The sequence below is a fragment of the Ceratotherium simum genome, chromosome 22 (genome assembly GCF_057802395.1).
Source record: "Ceratotherium simum simum isolate JZ-2026a chromosome 22, ASM5780239v1, whole genome shotgun sequence".
Taxonomy (NCBI): domain Eukaryota; kingdom Metazoa; phylum Chordata; class Mammalia; order Perissodactyla; family Rhinocerotidae; genus Ceratotherium; species Ceratotherium simum.
The window spans coordinates 30,750,799-30,772,897 of record NC_141921.1 but is presented as its reverse complement, the minus strand read 5'-3'; the positions used below and the strand labels follow the sequence as shown (position 1 = coordinate 30,772,897).

The following is a 22,099-nucleotide window of genomic DNA, read 5'->3' as shown; positions in this document are numbered from 1 at the left end:
TCCCCTAGCCCAACTGGGCCCCAGCCTTCCCTGGCGCCTAGCTGGGCTGTTCCGCCAAGACAGAGTCACGGAGCAGCCAGTGTTCGTGTTGGGGCGGGCGCTTTATTTGGAGCAGGGGCCAGGGTCTGGGCCTGGGCCAGGGGCGGGCGGTGGGGCCCGGGGCGCCCGCAGCAGCAGCGCTGCGTTGGGTACCAGGCCTGCAGACTGCAGTGTGAGTGTGTCGTCGTGGTAGACGGTGGGCGGGAACGCACTGAAGATCTCGAAAGTGGTGGCGTCCACGGCCCTGGGGGACCAGGCAGAATGGATCAGGCCGGTTCGTGGGGCCAGAGCCCCCCATGTGGCCGCCAGCCTGCCCCATGCCCACCTGGCCTGTGCGAGCAGGGCACGCACGTCGCCAACAGTGTCCTCGGGCCGCATCATCAGCAGGAAGGCCTGTTCGCCATTCTCAGACTTGATGCGCAGCATGGAGAGCGGGGGCGCTGGTGAGTCGGGTGACTCTTGGCTCCTGCGGGTCCAGAGGCCATCAGTGCTCACCCCCACCCCCATGGCCCAACCCCCTGAGTCCTCACCTCTCTATTCTGCCCTCACCTCTGACGCTCAGCAGCCAAGGCAGGTGTCTCCACCACGATTTCCTGGATCCGGGCAGGCAATGGGCAGCAGCTCTGGAAGGCATCGATGGAGAGTGGACAGAAGCCCTGGGCCCTGCCAGAGTCACACCCTTCCCCCCAGCCCTTAGAGGGGACTTATCCCTGACCAGGAATGGATGAGACCAGTGAGCCAAAAGAGGAGGGTGTGTTCTGTGTGAACTGGGGCCCAAGGAGAGAAAATGAAGGGAAGCTTTGGGAGGTGGCCGCATTATTCCCCCCAAGAAGCCTTGAGGTCCCTCAGTCTAGTGGGGGAGACAGAACCCCATACAGACATGACCAAGCCGGATGCCTAACTGCATGAGTCAGGGAAGGCTTCTCTGGGGAAATGACACCTGAGCTGTGACTAAGATGAGAAGGAGTCCTTAGAAATGGAATTGGGGGGATATTCCAGACAGCATGGGCAAAGATCCCCAGGTCACGGAAGGCTTCCAAGAAAAGGTGATACATTTGAGAAAGTGTCTGCAGTTCATGTGGCTGAAGCTGGAAATCAGGTTGGACTGGAAGAAAGAAAAGGTTAGAGGTGGGAAGAGGACCAGCAATAGATGACAGCCTTGGGTGCCGAGATAAGAGCTTGGCCTCACCCAAGAACCACTGGAGGGTTTCAACAGGGAAGAGCCAAGATCCAATTTACATTTTCAAAAGAGCACAGAGGCTGCTGGCGGAGGATGGCTGGCAGGGCAGGAGTGGAGGCGGGAGGCCAGTGAGGGGCCCCTGCAGTTGTCTGGGAGAGATGCTCTGGAGCCTAGGCTAGGGTGGTGGGCAGAGAAGGGATAGAGTCAGGAGAAGTTCTGGGGATCAACAGATCAGATAGGACTTGGCAATGTAGGGTGAAACGTGCAGAGTCCTGGGAAACTGAGGTTTGGTACCTTTCACAGGGAGAAGCAGCAAGATGGGGAGTGAGAATGATGAGTTCTGGGAGGGCCAGGAAGGGGTATCCAGGACTGAACTGGATATTTTGGTCTGGATCTCCAGGGGTTGGCCTGGGACTTGGGCTCGCCTCTGGCCTAGACTCTGACTTACCCCCTCTTACAGCCACACCCCTGCCAACCCGGCTGCTCTCTGGGTCCCAGCCCAGAGCCCTCATCAGCTCGACTGTTTCCAGGAGGCAGTGGAACAGCTCTGAGGGACTCATCTCTCCATCCAGGCCCTCCTCAGGGGCCCTCAAGCCTGAGCCTCCAGATATGCCACTGCGCTGGTAGGCTGGGCCAGGGTAGATGGTAAAGCCCCCCAAGAAGGCTGGGGGAGCTAGGGCTATCCTTACCTGCAGGGTGTCCCGGATGGGGCCCCGGATGTCAATCACCTCGCCTTGCCGGATCACAAACTTGGGGAGCCTGTTCAGAAACTTCTCGACGGTCATCCTGGAGCCTGCAGGGAGGGCAGTGGAAGCCTTGGCCTGGGGAGGGACTGTGAGTGATGGTGGAGGAGGCCACCTGGAGCTTGTCCTGCATAGCACTCCCACCACCTAGCTCAGCCTCAGGGCTAAGCTCACCTGGGTGCTCCATCCTGTCCGAGGGCTTGCGAATCCTCTGCCAGCTCACCACGCGGCCCTCACCTGGGAACGGGTCCAGCCCATTCTCTGGGTAGACCTGATTGCGCAGGTCACTCACCTGGCAAGAAGGAAGGGAGACAGCGGCGGGCCCAGCTCTTCAGCCCTGGGCTCCACCCCCACCCCTGCTTGCCCAAACAGAGGCTCCAGGAATAGGCCCAAGGGATGATCTGATGCAATCCCGATTTTACAGATGAGGAAACTGAGGCTCTGGGAGAGAGCAGAACAACTACAGTTCATGCTGCTATTGCCCACCTGGGCCCTGCTCTTGCCACAGGCACCCCTCATCATGCCAGCTGGAGCCACTGTACTAACATCCTCCTCAGGGAGCCCCTCTCAGGAGCCGACAGGGAGGGGAGGGATGAGGGTGTTAGGAGAAGCAAAGCCCATCTTGGCATGGACTGCCTCAAACACCTCCAGTCATGACTCATGCTATTTTCCAAGCTGCCGTGGCACACGCTCCCTCACGTGCCCTCAGTGGGGAACTAACGCACCCCACTCTGGAACGCTGCCTCATGTACTCCCATCACAGTATGCTCATCTCCCCTCCCACCCCCCAGCAGGGGACTGGCTCCATCTCATGTCCTTTAGTCCTAACATTTGCCCCCATGGCACTGCCTTCCACTTCAACCAGATGGCTTCAGGAGCCTCTGGGGGAAGCCGGGCCACTTTTGCATAGACTCCTCGGGGACCCCAGGCTGTCAAGGTGTCCTGAATGCTGGGGAGGAGGGGCAGTGGTCCCACATGGCTGAAGGCTGTGCCTTCAGATTACCAGCAGGTGGCGCTGCCTGCTGCTCAGCCACAGGCCATCACCACTGCTGATGTGGCAACTGTGGCCACAGCAGTCTCCCCACTCCCTTGCCAGCCTGGTTTCAGGCTCACCCTCCTCCCGAGGTCATCAGACAGGGGTCCCCAGAGGTGGGGCAGTGGCTTCCCGCCTCAGACTGAATGAAGCCTGGGGAAGCTGTTTATCCCCACCCCCTCCAAAATCCCACATACGGAGTAGGTGGTTTGAGGAGCAACCCGTCACCTTGAAGGGGACCCCATCAGGGTACAGCCGCTGGAGCTCTGAGGGGAAGAAGCCATCCAATATATCTCGGAGGCAGCGCTGCAGGGGGAGAGGAAGGGTGAGGCCCGGCTGGACCTGTGCAGTGCTCCCCACCCTGTTTCCTGTCTGCATGGCAGGCCCTGGGCCCTGGCACAGTCTGGAAATATTGAAAGCCCCAGGACTTGGGTAGGGGTACTTCTGCAAGTTGCACATGAGCCTGGGTGCCCGTGGAGGGCAGGCTGGGCCAGGGGTGAGCTGGGACCCACTATCTCCAACTAATGGTGAACAGGGGTGGGACCCCAGAGTGGCCTGAGTGTATACTGGCCTGTCTCCCCTGTCCCCCACTCCTACCTGTGTGGAGGGATCATAGAAGGGCCGGAAGGGCCCATCGAACATCATGATGCCATTCCGGTAGAGCTTCAGTGGGATGGGCTCAAGGTCACGGAGCTGTACTGCGCTGGGCAGTGAAGTCACCTGGGTGTCACCATCTACCAACTCACTGAGATCCTTCAGGCTGGCCAGAAGCCTGTCAAAGTCCACCTCGGGGGGCACCAATGAATCCCCTGGCAAAGACGGTAGACACCCATAAGCCTCTCTTCATGCCCTAGCAGCCCTGGTTTCCACGGCCCCTCTCATGCTGGGCAGTGGCCTTAGCATCTCCTTAAGTGACCACCTGGAGAGGAAGGACAACTAATAGTAGGTAATAACAACAGCGATCTTTTATGGAGCACTCACTTTGTGCTAGGGGTTTAATATCCACTATCCCATTCTCTCTTCATACCAGCCCTATGCTGCAGGGGCTACAATCAGCCCCATGTTTCAGATGAGGAAGCTGAGGCTTAGAGAAGGTTAATGGCTTGTCTAGGGATGCAGTCAATGGCAGGAGCAGGATCTAATCCCAGGTCTGTCTGTGTCAGGCACTGGCTTAGCAGCTGAAAAGCACCGTGCAGAGCTCCCAGCTCTAGATCAAGCCTGTCGGGTTCTAATCCCAGCTCCTCCACCTCTACCTGTGTGACCTTCGTCAAGTCATTTAATGCTCTGCCTCACAGCATTCTCTTCCAGAGGATAATAGTGTCTGCCTCCCAGGATGGCTGTAAGGGTCCAAGAAGATGACCATGTAAGGGCCAGCTGGGAACAAGCACTCTGTCCATGTTAGTTATTGTTACCAACTCTACCTTGCACAAATAGACCTCAGGCCAACCCAGAGGCTGTGAGGTGGGGGTTATTTATCTTCATTTTACACATGAGGAAACAGGCCCACAGAGATGACAAATGACTTGCCCCAGGCCACTCGGCAAGTTAGAGGAGGGGCTGACTAGAGTCTGTTTTCCATCCAACTGCACCCTCAGGAGAGGGATGCTGGGGTAGGGACAGATGGCTATTAGGGAGGATGTCGGGACAGCTGCTGGATAGAACAGATATGGAGCAGATCTTGGGTTGTGCAACTATTTCTGGGTCACAGATCCCTTTGAGAAGCTGACAGAAGCTCTGGCTTCCTCTTCTGTAAAATGTGTTGCACATATAACTGTGCATGAGCTTCAGGGGGTGCAGAGGGGGTGGGAGGCAGCCATGACAGATGCCAGAACAGAAAGGGTAGAGGGCAGGTGGGATGCTGGTGGGGGATAGGGCAGGCGTCTGTTCTCAGTTCTTGAAGGGACCTGGCCCCCAAGTAAGTCATCTGCTAGGGTGTAACCCCACAAAACACCAGTGACTTTCTTGGCCTTCTTAGAAGCTGTTTTTCACCAGGACAGCCAGGTTGCTGCAGGATGTGAGTCAGGACTCTGAGGACCCAATTGTTTCCCCGACACTGGTGCAGAGGCTGCACTAAGTACAGATGTGGGTGGCCCTGTTTCCTGTTGTCTTTGCAGCTGCTGAAACGGTAGGCACCAGCTGGCTTTCCCCTCGCCCCTACATGTCCTACTGTTGTAGGGGCTGCACCTGCCCCCACCTCCTCCTGGGGTCCCCTGGAGTCCCCGAGATTCCCAAGAAAAACTCACAGAACATCCTGGGCATCCCTGGTATGACAAGACACTGTTTTTCTCTAACAACTAACTACTTTCAGAAAACATTGGTAAACCTAAAAATAACAAGAGAAAAGCTCTCATCTCCTTCATCACCCGCCCCCTCCCTACGTTGCCACAGGTGGGGAAAGTGAGGCCTAGAAAGGTCGGATGACTTGGCCCCAGTCAGCCGCACCACGCAGAACCAGGAGGACCACTCAGATACGCTGACTGCTAATCCAGCTGCCTCCTGGGGCCAGGGCTTGTTCAGGGAGCTGACGGGCATGGGTGGTCCACAGGGGAAGGGGCAGGCAGAAGCCCAGGGGAGGATGCCAAAAAACAAAGAGAGGGAAAAGAGAAGTTTGCAGAGAAAATCAGCCCAGAAGGCTCTCGGCCAGTGGGGCTAGGGCATGAAGTGAATGCAGGGTAGGCCAGGCAGGTACAGGACGCAGCGGAGTGGAGGTGAGACAAGGGGCCCAGGAGAAGAAACCGCAGCTCTGGGCAAACGAGAGCTGAGAGAACAAGGCAGGAAGAGCCTGGCATCGCCACCACACAGCAAGGAGTGCTCAACAGAAGCCTGGCCCAGTGCAGCCAGGTCCCACGGGGTGAGGCAGGTCAGAGGTCAAGCAACGCATTGCTCTCTGAGTGGCAGCTTTCCTTTCGATGGAGTGGGCAGATAACAGGAAACTTCATCCCACCCGCAGGGTCCAGCAGTGAACTGACTGTAATGACACACGTAGACTACCACTCCCATTTTACAGAAGAGGAAATTGGGCCTTGTAAAGTGACATGCCCCAGGTCACGCAGCTTGCAGAGCCCAGGGGACTCTAGGCCTCAGTTCTCAGTGACCATGCAGGCTGCCTCTCAGCGTTGGTTCTTCGGACACTGCTCACTGGCATCCCTTTCCAAGGAGGGGTGCTGTGCAGGGAGATCATCTCTGAGGCCTCATCGAACTTTGAGAGCCTGTGATTTTATTAAAAAGGGGAGTAGTAGGGCCGGCCCCGTGGTTTAGCGGTTAAGTGCGCGCGCTCCACTACTGGCGGCCCGGGTTCGGATCCCGGGCACACACCAACGCACCGCTTCTCCGGCCATGCTGAGGCCGCGTCCCACATACAGCAACTAGAAGGATGTGCAACTATGACATATAACTATCTACTGGGGCTTTGGGGGGAAAAAAAAAAAAGGGAGGAGGATTGGCAATAGATGTTAGCTCAGAGCCGGTCTTCCTCAGCAAAAAGAGGAGGATTAGCATGGATGTTAGCTCAGGGCTGATCTTCCTCACACACAAAAAAAAGGGGGAGTAGGGAGGCATGGAGATCAGGTCTAAGCTCCTTGGCCCAACTCCTGAGACCCTCAGAACCCGGGCTCCCCAGCCTCCCCTCAATATGCTCCGTCCTTCATGCTCTGCAGCCACACTGCCAGGGCTACTGCTTTCAAGCTGTGTGACTCTGGGGAAGTAGGCCGACCTCTCTGGGCCTCGGCTTCCTCTTCTATAAAATGAGGACAATAACAGTCTCCACTTCACAGGGTTGCTGTGAGGCTCAGAGTAAGTGCCTGGCAGATAGTGGCTGTTGTTGTCACTAACACCTCACATTCTTGCTCATCACTGGGCTCTCACCTCCTCTGAGAGGCCTTGCCAGGAGCCCCCCTCCCTGAGGCTGGGCCCCTGTTCCTCTTGGGCTCCTGGAGCCTTTGGGCCCATTCCCTTGGCCCTTGTCACAGGCCGTTGTCATTTTCTGTTTGCTTGTCTTTCCAACCACACTGGCTACTCCTTGAATGCAGGCTAGAGCATCCAGCATGTACTGGACCCATCCCTCCATCCCGCAATCCACCAAATATGTCTGGAGCACCCATGCTCCGTGAGGCCCTGAGAACCACGGCTGTGCCCATGCCAAGGGTCCTGCCCTCCTCAGGCTCATACCTGAGTGAAGGAGACAGGGTGACAAACAGTGACAATGGTATGTGGTAAGTGCCACTGTGGGGGCTGCAGAGCCCAGAGGAGGGCCAGACCCTGCCACTATCAGCAGATGAGTGGTGGGCCTGCCCCGGGCCAGGAGGACCACCTGTGGCTGCAAAACACCAAGGTAGTGCCTGAGGTGTCCCAGCACGCCCGTCCCCACCACTTCAGGCAAAGGCCGTTGAACAGGAAATAGACCCACTATTTCCACACACCTGCAAGCCAGACCCTGCTCTGGGGACTTGACCTATATTCACTCTGCTCCTCAGAGGAGGCACGAGGAGAAAACAGGCCCTGAGTCTGGTCACTGCCAGGGCCACAACCAACTCTCTGGCCCCTGCTGTTCAGCATCGTGCCACCGGTCCCCACCTCATGCTGTGCAGAGGATTGACCCAACATGCTCTGACTGTCCAGGCCTGGGCACCACCCGCCAATCATGTGCATGTGCACATGCCCTGGCCTATGGGCCAAGCACTGTGCTGGGCACTCTGGGGCATAACAGGGGCTAAGCAACAATGGCTCATGGTCACTGACCCTCTACCACCGTCAGCCCACAAGAACACTCCACGGGCGCTACGGCATTCGGTGCTCTCAGCGGTCCAGGGCTCAATCACACCATCTCCTCATTTCACAGAAGAGGACTTGGACTCAGAGAGGTGAAGCGGTTTGCCCATGAAGGGTCTGATCTGACCCAGGCCCCCGCTCCTCAGCCGGAGCCTTTGATGCTCTCACTCTAACACAGAGCCTCTTCCCACACACCCGGGGCGGGGGGGGGCGCCGGGGACAGCTGCATGGCAGCCCAGCACCTGGCACGCAGCAGGCACTTCACACCCATTGGCTGAAGCAGGTCGGTTTGAGCTGAGCTTCAAAGGAGGGGCAGAAAGGGGGCAAAGCACTTCAGGGGCCACAGCACAGGCCTGAGGGAGGGGTAGGGGAGTGAGGAGCCCAGCCCACCTGGGGTCTAGGCCAGGCCAGCTCCAGGGGCTCAAGGGTGGCCCAGGGAGAAAGGAAGCCGGCTACAGCCCACGGTGTCAGCATGGCTTCCTGAGTGGGGTCGGGGAAGAGCCTCCCACCCGGATGCCGGAGCCTGGGGCTTGGGAAGTAGGGTGGTGGGAGGGGGGGTGCTGGCAGGGGGAGGAGGAGATGTAGTTGGAGGGCAGGAACTCGATGAGGCATGAGGGGAGTGAGGAGCTCAGAGGGGGACAAACGATGGGGAGTGAGGAGTTGACCAGAGCTCTCAGCCCTGAGGCTCTACACCTGGCCCCTTGGTGGTGTGACCAGAGCAGGACTGTCCCTTTCATGTCTCCGCATACCCTGAAGCACCTGGCACCCATCCTGTTTGATGCTCAATATACTGGTGGGGAGGGGCCGATGATCCAGCCTGAGGCCAAGCCCTTGCAAGGCCTCCCCTCCACGAGCCCCCTTCATGGGCGCCACTGACCTCTTCCCTAAGGCAAGAGTCCCAGGCTCTAGAACATTTGGATCAGCCCCAGTTTGGCCCAATAAAGATGCCCTGGCTCACCCATCCACTGGCCTGCAGGGAGTGGTATCCAACAGAGGGAAAGCCAGAGAAAGAGCCAGAGCATCACGGCCAGCAAGAGGCCGGCTTTGTGGACCCGAGGGCCCTTGGGGAGGAGCAGGCTGGCACCTGTGACAAGGCAGTGGGGAGGGGATGGGGAGGAGCCAGGACAGAGGGGAGTCCCAGGAGGAAAAGCTGCTAGAAATGAAAAACATGTTGTTTATCTGGCAGAAGAGCTAAATTGAGGCCCCCTCAGGTTGAAGAATCAAAAAGCAAAAGGGTTGCACAGAGAGTGCGCGGCCAGGGCCTCTCACGAGGGCCTTTAGCTTCAGAGCTGGCCTACTTGGAGCATAAACAGCACGGAGCAGAATGGGTCTGCTCTCTTTTTCGGGGGAAGCGGGTAGGAATCCACAGAGCCAGGTCTGGAAACCAGCTATCTGGTCTGACACCCTCCACAAAGGAGCAGGAAAGCCCCCCTGGCCAGGAGGAAGGCTGCCCTCCAACAAGTTGGCAGGGCCATGTGAGGCCTGAGCCCAGCTCACCATGGCAGGGGCTGCGGGTACAGTGCTGGCAGGCCTCTGGCCCTGGACCCCAGAAACAGCCATTCTTACAGCTCTGGCAGTCGCCTGCCAGAGCCTCACCTCTCAAGCAGGCGGGGGTCCCTAGAGAACTCTTCCTACAGCACTCCGCCCACGGCTCACTTAGTGCAATTAAGCTGTTGGCATGCCCAGGCCTGCATCGTTCTGGGCAGCAGGGCCATGCCCCCACTGCCTCCCCGGCATGGCCCGGTGCCACACAGCTTCCCAGCTTTGCCGTGTCCCAAATGGACTCAGCATCTTCCCCCACAGCCGTGCTCCCTAGGGTCATCCCTAACACTCCTCCCGTCTGCTCCCTTCTGTACTATCAGTCCCCAAGGCCACAGATTCCACCTCCCAAATCTCTCTACTCTGCCCCTTTTCACCATCCCTCCCTGTACCACCCTCCGTGCTGGATGTCATCTCATCTGCCTGGATGACTGTAACCACCTCCCAAAAGGGGCCTTAAGTCTTGCCCCCCTCACTCAACAGTCTTCAGACTTCTTAAGTGCCTCAGTTTACCCATCTGTAAAATGGAATAACCCCTGGCCTACGTCAAGGCTATTTACGAAAATACTTTGAAAACTGCAAACGTTGCACGAATGCAAAGTGATGTTTTTAGAACAAGCGGTGAAGAAGCTGTGCCCTGAGGTGGAGGAGGATCTGGCCAAAGCTCAGGCTTGAATAGGAAGTAGAACTTGCAAGTTTTGAGTCTGGCTTTTTACTCAATAGGAAACCTATGAAATCAAGAGAGTGTGGTCATCTTCCAAATAGTTCCCTTGGGAGCCGTGCTCATGTTCCCATGAGACCGCCACTGCCTTCTGACTACGGAAAACAATAAGAGTTCGAACTTGTTGACTCGCTGACATGCAGGGTCACTGCTAGGTGCTCTATGTCTAACCCCCTCACTCCTCGTAACTCTGCGAGGAGGACTACGTCCCCATCTATTGATGAGGAACTGGAAGCTCTGAGAACGAAGTCACATGCCAAGTCACACCTGGAACAGGCGGTGGAGTAGGGATGAGGACCCAGGCTGGCCCCGCTCCAGAGCCTGGAGAAGTACCTTCTGAGTGACAACTTCCATTCTTTGAAGAAAATAGACCTGGCTTTCAGACATGGCCAGTTCTATGGCCCCGAATCTATGGGGCACATCCCTACATATGAGCAGTCGAGTTAAAAGCACAAAGTGGGGGAGTCCCACAGAAGCAGGCAGACTTCAGTGGTCTGGCTCATAAACGGACCTGGAGAGAGAGTCTAAAGAGGCAGCTGAGCCCTGGAACCGAGGGGCAGCTTCCAAAGCAGAGGGACAGCTTTTAATGGCAACGGCTTTTGGATGGATGATGTTTTGTAATTTTGTAAACTACGGTGCCTGAGGCAAATGAGGTCTTGTTACCTCTTGTATCTCTGGGTCTCTGGAGCAAGCAGAGAGTCTGAGGTGAGACCAGAGGAAGAAAGTGGTGGTAGGTTAGATGGTCAGTGATGGAGGCCAAGGTCTTTCCTTCCTGCCGCTATGTCAGGGGCAAGGTGTGGGTCGTCTCAAGGCACCTTGTGCTTAGAGGGAAGGGCAGGAATGAGATGGCCTCTGGAAGGCTGCTGGCCAACAGGAAGCTGTGGGAGAATTCCCTTTGTAGGAAGGGCCAGGGACAGACCCCCAACTCTACCTGGCTTCCAGAACTTCTTGGCTGTCATCCAGTCCTGCTTGCCATCCTCTGAGTCTATCTTGTCCTCCGAGTCCTCCTGGTCCACATGTTCGCCTACCCACTGCAGGCCGTAGTCACTGAGGAACCGCTGCGGGGAGAGAAGGGGGAGATGCCAGGGGACCATGAGCTCAGCCCCCTCCCAGGCAAAAGGTGACATCAGCCCAGTCCCCAGCCTCAGGCCTCAGCACCCAGAGCCAACTGGGCAGAGAGGATGGGCCCGGGGATCTCGGCCACTTCCTGTCTGTGACCTTGGAAAGCCACTTCACCTCCTAGAGCCTCAGGTGCCTCCTGGTAAAATGGAGATGACAGTGCCTGCCCCATAAGTTTGTGAGGAGGACTCAGTAAGGTACTGCACATCAAGTACTTAGCACAGTGCCTGGCACAAGTAAGGCAGCCATTATGGCGGTAGGGACCCATGTGGGTCTGGCCTGAGTATGAGGGGCAGGAACACCCAGCTCTGCAGGACGGAGAGGACGTGGCCACCCACACACAGCCTCCCTAGAGCTGGGCCTCACATCCCCTTGGCCACAGGAAAACTTCTGAGTAGTCTACACTTCCTGTTGCTGCTTCCTCAGTTCTCTCTCCTCAACCCACTTCAACCAGGCCTCCATCCACAACTCACTGAAACTGCCCATGTGCAGCCACCAACAGCCTGCCCAGCGCCAAACCCAGTGGGGACACTTCTGTCTTCATCTCTTACAAAACATTTTGTTCCTTTTCAGTTTCAAATTGCCAACCGTCTAACTTAGATGTCTAACGGGCATCTCAAAATAAACAGTCATGACTCCCTGCCCCCACCTCCAAACCTCTTCCCCTCCAGGTCTTCCAGTCTCAGTCAACAGCACCCCCTCCACCGGGGCCTCAGCCACGGCCCATTCCCCTCTCTGCCAGGCCAGGATTCACAAGGCCTGCAGGCGCTGCCTCCAAAGCAGGCTCCAATCCATCCACTCTGCTCCATCTCCTCTGCCACCACCCTCCTTCAAGCCACGGTCACTCCCTCTTGGACAACTCAAACTGCGCTTCTACGTGCCTTCCCCCCGTCCACCCCTCTAACTGAAACCTTCCTGTGGTCTCCCATTCTCCAGGAACAGAATCCAACGCCACACGAGGGGTGATGGGCGAGCCCCCACCACGCGGTCCCTGCGGCTTCTTCAGCCTCTTCTCACTCTCCCCCTTGCTCCCACAGCCACCCACCACTAGCCAAGTTTACATGGGAAAGTGAAGCCTTTCATCTCTTCAGCCTGGATCCTTTCCCTGGTCCTCTCCTCATCCTCTAGCTTTCTTGCCCAATGTTGCCCCGCAGAATGGCCCAATTCCCAATTAGTTTTTATTGTGTCACCCATTTAAATAGTTCATGTACTCTCTGTTCTTGTATATCTTCCTGTGTACTTATGTCTCTGTCCCCTCCAGACTGTCAGCCCCATGAGGACAGGGACCACGTCCACATCCCAATGCCTGGCAGTGTGCCTGGCACACAGGAGATACTTTGTACGAGTTTTAATGAAGCAATAAATGTGTGAACGTGGCAGCCATGAGGCCCTCCGCCCTGAGGCTCTGGGACGCTGCTCTCACCTCCTGTGGCAGCTGCTCAGAGAAGCCCCACGGGCTGCCAGCATTCCCCACAGGCAGCTCAGGGGGCAGCTGTGTTTACCCTCAGCCCCAGGTATGAGCAGGCCCAGGTGGGAAGGGCCCTCAGCTATAGCTGCGGCTTGTGGGGTTTGCTTCTCTGGTCTTCAATTAGGTTGGGGCTTTGCCTCAGCTCTGAGCAGAGAGGGAGAGGTTAGAGCCCAGGAAGAGCCTCTGGCGGGGCCCGTGAGGGAGTGGGGGCACTCAGGAAGCATGCTTGCCCAGGACCCCGCTTTGGGTGTAGGGTCCCTCTAGTTCAAGCCTTGCTGCATGGATGGGTGAGTGAGTGGGGGTAACAAAGATGATACTGGGTGAGTGAGATGCCACTTTCAGAGGCAAGGGATGGCCAGGGCCAACTCAGTAAACACGTACGGCCAGGCGCCGGGCTAGGTCCTGGGCACGCAGCCATGAGCAGGAGAAGGTAACCGCCCCCCGCCGTGGCGTTCACAGTCCCCCAGGGGAAGAGAGATGAGGCACTAAGAAAACACAGGACGAAACCCTGCCCTGTCAGAGGTAAGGGAGGCCCCCCGGGGAAGGGGCCCCACCTCAATTTGAGACTGAGGATGAGTGACAACCCGGCAGGGTAAGGCGGAAAAAAGTATTTCAGGCAGAGGGAACAGCATGGGCCAAGGTCCTGAGGTGGGAAAGAGGTCGATGTAGTCAAAGAACCAGAGGCAGGTCCCGGTGGCTGGAGGGGAGAGTAGTTTGAGGTGAGACTGAAGAGGTAGGCAGGGGCTAGCCCAGGCCAGAAAGGAGGAGTGTGCTCCGGCACGGGACACCTCCCTGGCTCTTTCAACTCTGGGTTAGTCCTGAGTAGGGAACACAGGGCAGGGCCCTTGTGTGGGATGTGCGGCGAGGGGGCCCAGAGAAGTGGGCTCTGACCAAGTTCCTGAGGGGCAGGGAGCCCTCGGCCGCTGCCTCTCTCACCTCCATCTCCCCGACCTGCCGCTGCAGCTGCGTGCACATCGTCTCCAGCTCCTCCTGCCGCTGCAGGGTCGCCTCACCTTCAGGGAGAGACTGGGAGGGGTTCCGCTGCCCCAGAAGGAGGCTGCCAGGCTCCCTCTGGCCTTGACCAGCGCTCTGCTCTGAGGATCATCTGGAGAAGCTGCCCCTTGAGAACTCGAGGGATCCCCTGAGAACTGCCTCTGGGCCTCATCCCCTGACCTTGAGAAGGGATGTCCTGACTGACTCTCAGGAGGCCACCACGCTCCCAGAGCGAGGCTCCCGAGGGGGCGGTGTCTCCTCCACACTTTCAATGGTGCACCCTGTGCTCAGGGCTGGGCTATGTCTGCACTCAGGGGACTCAGTCCCACATAGGAGGGACCGTCTGGGTATGTCACTGCCCTTCTCTGGGCTCAGCTACCACAGGACTCAGCTTGATGCTCTTGGAGCCCTGATGCCCCAGGGATCATCAGCCCAGGGGAGGTGCAACAGGAGGGCCAATCGGCCCGCCGAGAGAGCCTCTTACCTTGGTGCTCCTGGAAGGTCTGCATCAATTCCTCCAGGGCCCGTATCTTCCGATCCTGTGGCAACAAGACATGTAGGGGAGGCAGGCCTGGTGGTTCCCAGAGCCCCAGGGAGCCCCTTCCAGATGGGAACATCCAGAATTTTTGCCTCTGTGGGGCACTGGGGAGCTTAAAGCCCCTGCCCCTGCCACCATTTGGTAAAGCCATGGCTCCCGCACCTCAAATGACCCTTGTGGTTCCACTGAGGTGGAGGGAAGATGTGGAGCACACTTGAGTGCCCCAATACTCAGCAGCCACTGCTGCAACCCGACCTTGCTCAGCTGTGGAGAAGACTCCTAGTCTGTCTACTCAGGCCCCAAGGACCCAGATCAGTCCAGGACCACACCTGGCCCTCAAACTGGGTGGTTCAGTGGGGGAGATGGTTCTAGAACCCATCCACCCTGGCCTACTGCAGTAGTAGCCTCACTGGCCTCCCCAGCCCGGGCCCCTCCACCTCTCAGACTGGACCCTGGCCCTTCCCCCCATGGTCCCACCTTGGACAGTATCTCATCAGTCTGGGCCTTCACCTGCTGCTCCAGATCCCGCAACCTCTTCGTCATGGTGGCCATCAGTTCCGAGTCGTGGAATACAGGGACTGCCAACCAGACAAAGTTCTAGAGCTCTGGCCTAGAGCTGAGGCTGAGGTGTGGGGGTCCAGGGGAAGGGGAAAGGGATCCCCAAGAGCGGAAATAAGAGTAATAACAACAACTGCCACTTAGATAATAGGGACTGTCCTAAATACTTTTGCTATCTCAACTCATGCAGTCCTTACACTGTGCCTCTGAAGAAACGAACTGCTTTAGGAAGGTGAGGCACAGAGAGATTCAGTCATTTGTCCAAGGTGTACGAGTAAGGGGTATGAGATAGGGGTCACATAACCTCGAAGCACTGTCCAAAAGTTCACCCTCAGTTGAATCAAGCCTCTAAATCTCACCCCTCGTTTACAGGAAATACAGCGGATGGAGGAACAAGTTAAGCAACACCCAGGGCAAACAAGCAGACAAATCGACAATGTGGGACGTTCTGCGGGACGGTGGCCTGGACTCTTCAAAAAGTCAGTGTCATGTTTTAAAAAGGTAGGGACACTGTCCTACATAACAATCAAAGGCAGTGCACAACCCTCGATTAGAACCTGGATCAGGGAAAAAAAAGAGCTCTAAGAGATATTTTGGCAGACTGGAGAAATGTGAATGCAGAAGAGCTACTAGAGAGTATTACTGAACCATTCACGTGCTAGGGTGTGGTAACTGTATTGTGGCCATGTATTTCCTTACTCTCAGAAGGTGCACATAGAAGTATTTAGAGGTAAAATGTCACGATATCTGCAATTGACTTCTACACGGTTCATCCAAAAAACCCATTGACATTCATCCATACGTGTCTAGGGACAGAGAGAAAGCAATTGTGGCAAAATGTCACTATTTGCTGAATGTAGATGGAGGACTTACAGTGTTCACTGTACTATTATTTCAACTTTTCTGAATGCTGGAAATTTTTCAAAATAAAAAGTTTAAGAAAAGGAAACATGAAAGAGACACGGGAAGCAACAGGCTCTCTTCTTCCCTGGTGTTGCTCCTTCTATGTGCGACGCTGGAACTGCAGCTGCCATTGTGCAACCAAGTGGGGCTGCCATGCCAAGGTGGCTCAGTGGAAAGATGGAGAACCCTGAACTTTTGATGATGTCTTTGAGCCACTGTATTAACAACCCTGAAGCTGCCTCCTCAGGACTTCTTGGTATGTGGGCAGTAAGTCCTCCTAAATGCTCGTGCTAGGTGAGGAAGGGTTTTCTTTGACTGGTAGTCTAAAGCTTAACGGATATAGAGACATTTGGGGACTGTCAGCACAAAGAGTGTGGATGAGCTCACTGAGGGAGAGTGAAGGGAGAGAGGAAAAGCCACACAGGGGGAACAACTCACTGAAAAGCTGAGAGGAAAAGGAGGAACTAACACTGAGCACCAAGGGGAAAGAACCTGAGAGGAGGAAGACATCTGGGAGAGCAGTGTCATGGTGACCAAGAGGCTGGGGTGATCTGAGAAGAGGGGAACAGTGAACCATGTGGAATGCTGCTGCGCGAAGACAGATAGGACACACATGTCCTTTGTGACCATGGTGGGAACAGACAGGCTGAGAGTGGGTGAGGAGCGAATGGCAGGGGAGAGGTAGAGAGAGCATGTGGACAGCTCTTTAAGGAGAGGAGCTGGTTGTTGTGGTGACTACTGAAAGTGTCCCCAGCTGGGGTGAAGGAGATCCTGGCTTTCTGACTGAATGACTGAGAGGCCAGGCTCTTTCTGCCTCCTTTTCCACCTCAATTCCCCTACCTGTAAAGTGGCGGGGTGTCTGGTAGAGGATCGCCTCATGGAATCCTTACCTCAACATCTGGCCTAGGTGTTCCCATTCCCACTTCACAGAGCAGGAAATGGAGGCAGAGGCAGGAAGTCACTTACCCAAGATATCACAGCTAGTGGAAAATTCTCACCTCATCCCCAGCTCCTCCGGACTCCCAGTTCAGACTCTGACCCTGCCCAGCACTCCACACAGCTCGTCCTGCCCACTCAGGCCTCCCCTTTGCCCAGGGCTGCTCAATCCCACCTCCTCTGGGAAGCCGCCCCAATGAGCCCCATCCTACTTCAGGCACATAGATGACTGCAGTGTCACCACAGCCCTTTGGGGTTGGTGTGGGCCAGGCAAGAGGGCTATCCAGGGGACTTCGGGCCTTGCCCAGAGCCCTGCAGAAGCAGATTTCTGGAGGCTGAGATCCACTCTCAGGCCCTTCACTCCTCTCAGGCCCTGAATCCCAGACCCACTGACATCACACTGGATAGTGACTCCAGCTGGGTCCACTCCAGAGGCTCCAGCCACAAACTGGCCCAGGTCTTGACCAGATTTCCTGAGCTAAGGGTGGGGCCCGCGTGGCTTTATGCCAAACCAAGCCCCAGACAGGTCTGGGGGTGCAGGCACACGGCCGCAGTCAGCCAGCAGTGGGAGCAGCTGCCTCAGCCACAGCAGGCAAGAGCAGGCGCCATGCCTCTCTGGACCTCACCCCTTCTCTGGGGCCCTCTCCTGCAGCTGGGGACTCAGACTTCCTCGGGCCCTGCTCTCACCTTGCCTACTCACAGGGGCACCTACGTTGCCATAGCAGGAAGGAACAGAGATCCTTTCTTCCGAGCCATGTCCGTCATTCACCATGTCCACCTCATCTTCTGCAGACAGGGATGCCCAAGTCACCGCTCTGGGGCTAAGGCCCAGAGGAAACTGGGGTCCCGGGCCTCAAGGAATTTTGGCATATGTACTCTGTCCCCCCAAGCATATGAGGATAGAAAACTTGGGATGTTGGGGAGCAAGGATCCAACCAGAACAGGTCTCTTCTTGGAGTTCTCCCAGCCTGGCTCCTGAGGGCCCTGAGTGGCCAATGGCAGCACCACGATGGGGGCAAGAGTGGGGCTGGGATGCAAAGGTCTGAGCCGGCAGGAGTCAGGGCAGCGACGTGAGGACAGGGAGAGAAGGCTGAAATGGGCTGAGGAGGCTGTCAGGGGAAGGAGAGTGGGTCTGGCCCCTCATGGGTTCTCAGCACCCACTGGCCAACCCCACAGCGGGTGGAGGGATTCAAATGTTAGTGATGACATCTCTGCTAAGGGCATGGGGCCTCCTAATTGGAGAGCTGCCAGGAGGAAGCCTTGTCCTCAGGGAGGGGTGGGGAGCTGTAGATAACATTGTAGTTGGGCAGCTGCTCTGGCTGGCAGGGGCGTTCATCATGCTCTTTCTCTCCATCTGCCCACCCAACCGCAAGGAGACCCTGCAGACGGGAGGTGAGGAGGACACGAGGGCAGAGCCCACACTTACCATCTCCGTAGATTTTTATCCCTCGCCTCCTGGGAACCCGGGCAGGAAGGAGAAGGAAGATAGACAAGTTAGGACTCCCTGGAATGTCACTGGAGGAGAGGCTCTGGGCACCAAGCCCCCAGCAGAGCCTAAAGGAGATGGAGGCTGGGCCTCTGCCTTCTGAGGACGTCTACCTGGAATCCCATCCCGGTACTGGGCGAGCCAAGGGACAAGCTTTGGGGTGTCTGACTCCTCCCAATGGTGAAAGGTGGGGACGAGCTGAAGGGCAGGGTCTTGGGGGGACAAGAGTCCCCACGCCCAAGAGGCCAGCCCCAGCTCTGTTTTGAAATGGCCGTGGGACCCCAGGCCTGTCGCTTAACCTTTCTGGATCCCCTTGGCCTTCGGATGACTCAAAGTGCTGTTCAGAAGAGCAAGGAGAGAGGTAAAAAATGCTTTTGAAAAGATGAAAGTGCTAGACAGATGTAAAGGATTCCCTTTACTGAGAGCACAGCATGTGGCCTGGCCCGGAACAGGTGCACCGTCAGTGTCTGCAGAATTGACACATGAACCATAGTAGAAAGACGGATGCTGAGCCACTCCTACAGGGCCCATTCCTTACTAGAGGCACAACCCAGGGCATGCTTACACACAACGACGAGCCCCCCAGGAGAAGATATACAGAGAAAGCTACGGTGGTCAGGGAAAGCTCCGTAATTCCTTATTGTTTTCTCCAAGCCACTAGGAGTCATTCTTCTAGTCCATGGGAGGGGCCTGGAGGAGGCAGGGCCCGGATACAAAGACCTCATGAGGCTGGCTCCTTACCCTGGATTCACAGGCTCTGACTGCAGGGGTACTCTCCGGGTCTTGCCAAGGGAGGCCAAAGGGGAGCTCATAGTTCTACTTCTAGATTCTAGCTGTCAGGAACTCCCTGAGAAGAAAGAAGTCAGCCCTCGAGAACACTCCCTCATGACCAAGAAGTGGCCTGAAACTTCTCCTTCCCTGGCTACTTTTCCCAGGAGGGAGCACTGTCCAGGGAGCAGCAGCCCTCACTTCTTCCCACTGCCCCTGCAGAAGTTTCTGGAGGCAGCTTGGCCTCAGGATCCCTGTGCTTGCTGTCTGCCTGCTCCTCTGGATTTCCAGCTTTCTGCTCCAATCCTGGAGGCCTCTGGCCTGGTAGTGCTTGGGAAAGGGTGATGCAGGGGTGGAGTGGGGGGAAGGAGGGGTGCAGAAATGGGCCAGAGCCTGAAACTTCCCCCAAACTTAGAGCCCAGGTACAAGACTACCCAGGAGGCTTGGGGCTTTTGTCCATATATCAAGGAGCTGGTCAACACAAAGCCCAGGGGTCCCCTCCTCTCCTACCAGAACCCAGGTGCCACCCCCAACATCTTAGACCCAGAGAGGGGCAACCCAGAGGCAGGACTCGACCAAGACTTGGTCCGCATGGTAGGGAGGTCAAGAGCCAGGCTCTGGACAGGTTCTGCCATCCACCAGTATAACCCGTGCCTCAGTTTCCTTTGGTGTAAAATGAGGATGGTAGGATACCAGCCAGGCAGGGTTACCCAGGGGACTCGGAGAGAACACTCATGAAGCACCTAGCCCAGTGCCACCTTCAGAGGAAGCACTTAAAACTGTGACTTGTGGCTTTTGTTGTTATTGGCACATGGAGGGCACTCATCAATGTTGGTCTCCCTCCCTTCCCTCTTCCTTCTGGAAAGATGAATGCACAGCAGGGATGTAATTAAAGGCCATACTGTATTCAGTGAATTAAGCATCTTATGTGGCTAATATCTAGAAATCCTAGAACCAAAGGACCTCCATCAGGGCCTGAGTCAAGTCTTTTGTTCACCTTGGAAATGTGTGGCACTGGCCTCCACCCTGCCTGGAGCTGCCCAGCAAGGGGACCAGTGCCGCCTGGAGGCAGCCTCCTCTGTCTTCATTCTGGAGGTTGGGACTCATGCCTGGTCCTCATGAGGAGCCCTCCAAGGACCAGGCCCAGAGTTTCCTCGCCGCCAACCATCCAGCCTCCCACATCTGCCCCCAGCCTGCCCTTGCCCCTGCCGTCTGGTCTAGGCATCCTCACGGTTTGTGTGGCCAAGTGTGACAGCCCCTCGTGGTTCCCAGTGTCCACATGCTGCCAGAGGAATCTTCTTAAACACAAAGCTGACGTGTCATTTCCCTGCTAAAAGCTCCCAATTGCTCCTTCTCACCCACAGGAAAAAGAATTCAAAATTCCTTAACACGGATGATCTGGTCCCTGCCTGTGTCTCCTGACCTCACCCTCCAGCACCCCCCCTCCTCCACATGAGCCACTCTGAACTGCCTGCCAGCTTGGCCTCAAATGCACCAGGCCTTTGCGCAAGTGGCTCCCGGCCTGGAACCCCCTCCTGGAACCGTCTCCCCACTCCTAACCGCACCCTTCCCTTGGCTAGGTTAACTCCTTTTTTTTTGTTCCTTCTTTATTTGTTCTTTAGTTATATTTTAACTTTTTACTACAAATTATTACAGATTCACAAGAAATTAGGAAAATAGTCCAGAGAGGTCCTGTATATCCTTCACCCAGTTTCCCCCAATAGTTATGTTTTTATATGAGTGTCCTTCTATGCCATTTCATCCCCTGTATGGATTCCACGTAACCACCACTGCAGTCAAGATACAAAACTAGGCGCCGGCCCGGTGGCACAAGTGGTTAAGTGCATGCGCTCCTCTGCGGCGGCCCGGGGTTCGCAGGCCCAGATCCCAGGCGCGCACCGTCGCACCGCTTGTCAGGTCATGCTGTGGTGGCATCCCATATAAAGTAGAGGAAGATGGGCACGGATGTTAGCTCAGGGCCCATCTTCCTCACCAAAAAAAAAAAAAAAAGGATACAAAACTATTCCATCACCACAAAGATCCCCCTCATGTTACTCCTTTGTAGTCACACCCATCCTCCTCCTCCAGCATCCCTAACCCCTGGCAACCACTACTCTGTTTTCCATCTCTTGTATTTTTCTTACTTCAAGAATGTTATATAAATGGAATCATACAGTATGTGAACTTCCTTTTTAAAAAAAGTTTTATTGAGATATAGTTCACATACTTAATGCTTTTAAACGTACTATTCAATGGTTTTTAGTATATTCACAGAGTTGTGAAACCATCACCACAATCAATCTTAGAATGTTTTCATCACACTAAAAAAACCCTAGGCACTGTGCTTTTAGTGGCTAGAACTGTCTTGCATGAACTCCCACCGGACCTAATTATCCTTTCCTTCTCCAGAGGATTCTCATCACCATCTCATCACCATTCTCACGACCTCTCAAAAGAAACTGGTCATAAACACAGAAATTAACAAGTGTTGGCGAGGATGTGGGGAAATTGGAACATTTGTTGGAATGCAAAATGGTGCAGCTGCTACGGAAAAGAGTCTAGCAGTATCAAAAGATTAAACAGAGTTACATTATGGCCCAGCAATTCCACTCCTAGGTATATACCCAAGAGAAATGAAAACTTACGTCTACACAAAAACTTGTATACAGTTCATAGCAGCATTATTCATATTAGCCAAAAAGTAGAAACAACCCAAATGTCCATCAACCAATGAATGGACAAACAAATGTAGTATATATCATTACAATGGAATATTATTTAGCAATAAAAAAGAAATGAAATACATGCTACAATGTGAATGGACCTTGAAAACATTACGCTAAGGGAAAAAAGTCAGTCACAAAAGACCATTGTTATGATTTCATTTATATAAAGTGTCCAGAATGGGCAAATCTACACAGACAAAGTAGATCAGTGGTTGCCTAGGGCTGGGGGCAGCTGGCGGGTAGATGGGGGTAATTGCTAAAGGGTACAGGGTTTCTTTTGAGGCTGATGAAAATGTTCTACAATTGATTGTGGTGATGGTAGCACAATTCTATGAATACACTAAAAACGACTGAAATTTACATTTTAAAGGGGTGAAGTATATGTATCTCAATAAAGCCATTATAGAAAAAAGAGAGCCGGCCCCGTGGCTTAGCGGTTAAGTGCGCGCGCTCCGCTGCTGGCGGCCCGGGTTCGGATCCCGGGTGCGCACCGACGCACCGCTTCTCTGGCCATGCTGAGGCTGCGTCCCACATACAGCAACTAGAAGGATGTGCAGCTATGACATACAACTATGTACTGGG

General features: G+C 55.5%; 1 protein-coding gene across 9 annotated transcripts; it reads right to left on the bottom strand.

The window, feature by feature from the left end:
* Positions 1-82: 82 nt before the first annotated feature.
* UBXN11 (UBX domain protein 11) lies at positions 83-21,970 on the bottom strand. Of its 9 annotated transcripts, XM_014784004.2 has the most exons (14): positions 18,765-21,961; positions 17,964-17,992; positions 17,225-17,323; positions 14,618-14,718; positions 14,087-14,141; positions 13,546-13,622; positions 10,954-11,080; positions 3,593-3,804; positions 3,224-3,301; positions 2,137-2,254; positions 1,909-2,012; positions 589-662; positions 365-505; positions 83-283 (listed from the first exon to the last, which is right to left on the bottom strand). In XM_014784004.2, exons 1-14 carry the CDS (start codon positions 18,833-18,835, stop codon positions 103-105), a joined length of 1,467 nt encoding a protein of 488 aa, XP_014639490.2. In that variant the 5' UTR covers positions 18,836-21,961; the 3' UTR covers positions 83-102. The 9 variants fall into 9 exon arrangements, with proteins under 9 accessions (XP_014639490.2, XP_087302639.1, XP_087302638.1 ...); XM_087446513.1 differs by having other exon boundaries at positions 83-505; positions 14,651-14,718; positions 18,765-21,970; XM_087446512.1 differs by having other exon boundaries at positions 83-505; positions 18,765-21,969.
* Positions 21,971-22,099: the final 129 nt, after the last annotated feature.

Coding starts and splice junctions, on each gene's coding strand:
- UBXN11 (XM_087446512.1), bottom strand. CDS start 18,835: ATGAGCTCCCCTTTGGCCTCCCTTGGCAAGACCCGGAGAGTACCCCTG. Junction 17,993..18,764: donor TCAGAGCCTGTGAATCCAGG/GTAAGGAGCCAG, acceptor CCGGGTTCCCAG/GAGGCGAGGGATAAAAATCT. Junction 2,013..2,136: donor GGACAGGATGGAGCACCCAG/GTGAGCTTAGCC, acceptor CCCTCCCTGCAG/GCTCCAGGATGACCGTCGAG.